This window comes from Orycteropus afer, unplaced genomic scaffold (assembly GCF_000298275.1).
Source record: "Orycteropus afer afer isolate SDZICR_OR568_19922 unplaced genomic scaffold, OryAfe1.0 scaffold00271, whole genome shotgun sequence".
Taxonomy (NCBI): domain Eukaryota; kingdom Metazoa; phylum Chordata; class Mammalia; order Tubulidentata; family Orycteropodidae; genus Orycteropus; species Orycteropus afer.
Window position 1 is genome coordinate 2,461,519 of NW_006921858.1, and position 4,529 is coordinate 2,466,047.

Below are 4,529 nucleotides of genomic sequence, written 5' to 3' on the forward strand. Positions count from 1 at the left end.
TCTACTTACGCTGCTTGAGAATACTGTTCTAACTTTTTCATTATAAAATCATTCTTTTATGAAGTAATGAAGTGAATAATAAGTTTTAGGAAGTAATTGGGGATATGGATGGTAGAATATAAAATGAAAAGTTGACAATACTAAATTGGTATAATCCCCAGAATCAAATCAAGAGGTACTGATAACACTGCTTATATTGATAATCCATGTGTGATCCATGTTTTTTTCCTTTGTTTTTGTATATTACTACAGCTAAAGAAGTAAACAGGTCATGGCACGTTTAACAAAAAGACGACAGGCGGATACAAAAGCTATCCAGCATCTTTGGGCAGCTATTGAGATTATACGGAACCAGAAGCAAATTGCCAACATTGACCGTATTACAAAGTAAGTAAATTTAAGCAAAAATATCTGTCAAATTTTATAAGACACTATGAAAAAGTAGTCCAAAGATAATTTATTTCTTATGCTGATTAATATATATTAAAAAGCACTGGTCACTTTTAGCTTTACACAAATACACAGTGGTTACAGAAACAAATACAAAAACATACAACCAATTTGTGTTTAGAAGTTTTATAAATAAATGATAAATAGTATGCATTGTTATTATACTTTTCCAAATAAATATTATATAAGTATAATAACAATACATACTATTTGTTATAGTTTCTTAGTAATTAAAAAAATGTAGCTCTTGGAAACAAGTCTGTATTTGTTGTATTAAAAATGTTATTAATTTATGAATTGCTTTTATCTTATGAAATTATCTAAAAGCAATCTACTTTCCATTATTCATTTTATACAGAAGAAATATAGTATGTATAGTAACATCTTACTAGTTTATAGCCCACTACCTAAGAATTTTTAACACTTTCATTCTATATTTTAGAAGTTATTATAAATAAATATTCAGTTTTTAAAAAAGTGCATTTTAGTTTAGTTTTTTTTTTCTAGTTTCAAATTCTATTTAGTAGACAAAGATTCTGGATAGAAGAAAATAAACTATAAATATTTCATTTATGTGCTGTATACTTTATTATAAAGGAGGGCTAATGGCACAACAGTAAGACGTTTGATCACTAAGTAGAAGGTTGGTGATTCAAACCTATCAGCCCTGTGGGAGAAAAACTTAGTGATCTGCTCCTGCAAGGATTACAGCCTAGAAAACCCTGTGGGGAGGTTCTACTCTGTCACATGGGGTCATTATGAGTCAGAAATCCACTTGATGGCAACTAATAGCAACAACAACAACACATTATGACGAAGCCTTAAAATGGGAAGTTTTTTATATTTGTTTCTCCAGGTATTTTTAAAGGAATAAAATGAAATCTATCATTTTTAAAAGTTTGGATATTTTTAATTAATTTAGAATTTCTTTAAACCTATCATTCCTCAACATTATTTAGATGCTATCTATAAAAACAGAAGAGATAATTTATAAGCCCTTGTTTAAATAAATGCTTGCATCATTCTCTGATAAAATTTTGTTCCCTGTATTAATAAATAACAAAATTATGTATCTTATATATGTATTTTTCCTTTTCTATATTCTGGTGAAAAAGATTATATAGGTTACTTAAAAGGGTAGAAAGAGAAAATTGAGGATAGTGTATGCTGCTTTAATTCTATGTTTACCCTTTGAATATTTTAAAGTTGACCATGTACAGCTTCTAACTCTTACAGGCTAATCACAAGGAAAAAAAATTGGACAAGGTAGATAATCTATTAATAGAAAGAATAAAATGATGCATTATTTAATTACTGTATTAAAACAGTTAGTTTGAATCATGGTGATTATTTATGTTACAGTGAAGTAATGTTGGTATAAAAACATTTTTAAAAATCTCAAAAGAATAAGCAGCAGAAAGTATTTTCTGGGGTTAGGGTTTGTATTTTTTTTTTTCTGGCTCCCTGCTACCCCATGGGAGATTTCATCACCCAAAACTTGGTGGCTTCATATAGTCAAATTCTACCTGCCACCCCAAAGGAAGACTTATGCCTGCATTACCCATCCCTGTCTTCATCCTTCCACTTATGGAAATGCCCTTGAAATGCCCTTTACTTTGCTTCTGGAAATCCCATTTTCCATCGGGACTCACAGCCTCTGGAAAGACTTAGTCACGTCCCTTCCCATTTTTTTTTTAATGCATTTTATTGAAATATAATTTATTTGTAGTGAAATACACAAAACTAAACTGACATGGGTCAATGTGTGTGTGTGTTTTTTTTTTTTTTTTTGCAGTGTTCCATCCCTTCCCCTCCCACCTCTGGTAACTAACAAAGTTCCCTTCCATATATAAACCTTTCTTGGACTTTTTACAATAATGAACTAATACTATACTTATCCATCTGTGATTGACTTCTTTCACTTAGCATAATGTCCTCCAAGTTCATCCATGTTATGCATTGTTTTGCAGATTCTATGTTATTCTTTAGGGTTGCACAGTATTCAATTGTGTGTATGTACCACAGTTTGGTTATCCATTCTTCTGTTAATGTGCATTTAGGTTGTTTCCATCTTTTTGCTATTGTAAATAGTGCTACATGAACATGGGTATGAATATATCTGTTCTTTTGGCTCTCAATTCTTTTTTTTTGTTGTTGTTGTTTAAATACATTTTATTGAGATATAATTTATGTACAGTGAAATACACAAAATTAAAGTGACATGGGTCAATGCATTTTTTTTTTTGCAGTGTTCCTTCCCCTCCTCTCCCACCCCTGGCAATCAACAAAGAAAGAAAGTTTCCCACCATATATAAACCTTTCCTTGACCCTCCATAACAACAAACTAATACTATATTTGTCCTTCTGTGATTGGCTTATGACACTCAGCATAATGTCCTCCAGGTACATCCATATTATGTGGTATTTTGCAGGCTCTACATTATTCTTTAGTGCTGCATAGCATTCCATTATACGTATGTACCGTAGTTTGGTCATCCACTCTTCCGCTATAAATTTTAGAGATAAGTCCCTTGCCAGATATGTAATTATTGGCAAATATGAATTTGTTGCTGTCATTTTTGTTATGTGCTTTTTCGTGGTGTTGATTTCTTTGTTCCATATAATTTTTTATGCTGAGCTTCCTTTATTTATGAATAGTGTTATCACTTCCTTCATTGCTATTGTTTTAATATATGCTGAATATTTATGGTGGTCCTCTTTTTTGATGTGAAGGTTTATCATTTTTGTTTGAGGTTGCCGTGTGATTTATAGTTTTCTTCCCAAGTTTAGAACAGTCTGTTCTATCTTGTGATTGTCTTGACTTCTTTACCATCTAGAAGTTTTGTGACAACACAGTTTTTTCCCTCTTTATGGTTTGTAGTTATCCTCATTTGTCAATCGATGTCTCTGGTTCTCGTTTTACAATCTTGTAGCCTTATTTACTTTAGATACTTCCATAGTCTAGGTTATATCATCATGTGTGTTAATGGTCAGTTGTTGTTGGCTCTTGTTGCTTCTCTATCCAAAGGGTTCCCTTTAGCATCTCTTGTAAGGTTGGTCTGGTTTTAACAAATTCCATTAATTTCTGCTTATCTGGAAATATTCTAATTTCACCATCATATTTGAGGGACAATTTTGCTGGGTATGTAATTCTTAGTTGGAAATTTTTCTCTTTCAGGGTTTTATACACACCATCCCATTGTCTTCTCGCTTACATAGTTTCTTTTTTTAATTGTGATTTGGGTGAAAATTTACAGAGCAAATATACTTTCCATACAGCAGTTCACATACACTTTGTCTCATGACATTGACCACAATTTACCACAATGCAACATCTACCTTCTTACTTCCTCCCGATAGTTATCTCTTCCTGTGTCCATCACTCCATGCACTCCTGCCCCCTGGGTTGTCTCCCTGTGCATAAGGAGCCCTTCTTTCTCTCATGCTTGTTCTCTCCAAGGAGTGTATCTACCTCAGGTAAATGTTCAACTCATATGCCTATCTATTGTTTGGCTGGAAGCCAGAGGCATGGGTTCAATTCCAGACCTGAAGGGCAGCTAGGGGCCATAGTCTCAGTGGTTCCACCAGGCTCTATTGGACCAGCAAACATAGTCCTCCCCTTTTTTTTTTTTTTTTTTATTTTGAGTTTTGTTTCACATGTTCTCCCTCTCTATCTAGGATCTCCCACATAGATCCCCTTCCAAGTGGTTGACAGTAGTAGCCAGGCACCATCTAGTTCTTCTGGTCTCATAGTCATATAGGCTGCAGATCAGATGGTGTACCAGTAGCTAATACTAATTGTTTCCATGAAGTTTTGGTTTTCTTCATTCTTCTTTGCTGTGGACGAGGAGAGACCCATCGTTGCATCTAGATGACAGCTTGTTTTAAGATCCCAGTCACTACTCATCACAGTAGGAGGTGGAACAGTGTTTTGTGTAGTATGTTATGCCAATTGAGCTTGATGTCCTCTGTGACTATGGTCCCAAGTCCACAGGTTCAACTACTCAGTCACTCTGGGTAGTTGGCTGTGACCACGCCAGCCTTGCCCTTTGGCAGCTCCATTATATGCCTGGGAATTC

The 4,529-nt window shown here is 33.9% G+C and overlaps 1 protein-coding gene across 1 annotated transcript in view; it reads left to right on the forward strand.

Moving 5' to 3' along the window:
- Positions 1 to 271: 271 nt before the first annotated feature.
- Positions 272 to 4,529, forward strand: part of ZMYND11 (zinc finger MYND-type containing 11) — a 174,797-nt gene continuing 170,539 nt past the window's right edge. The window contains exon 1 of the mRNA XM_042782248.1: positions 272 to 387. Within this exon, the coding sequence (XP_042638182.1) occupies positions 272 to 387 (116 nt within the window). The remainder of the gene's footprint in view (positions 388 to 4,529) is intronic.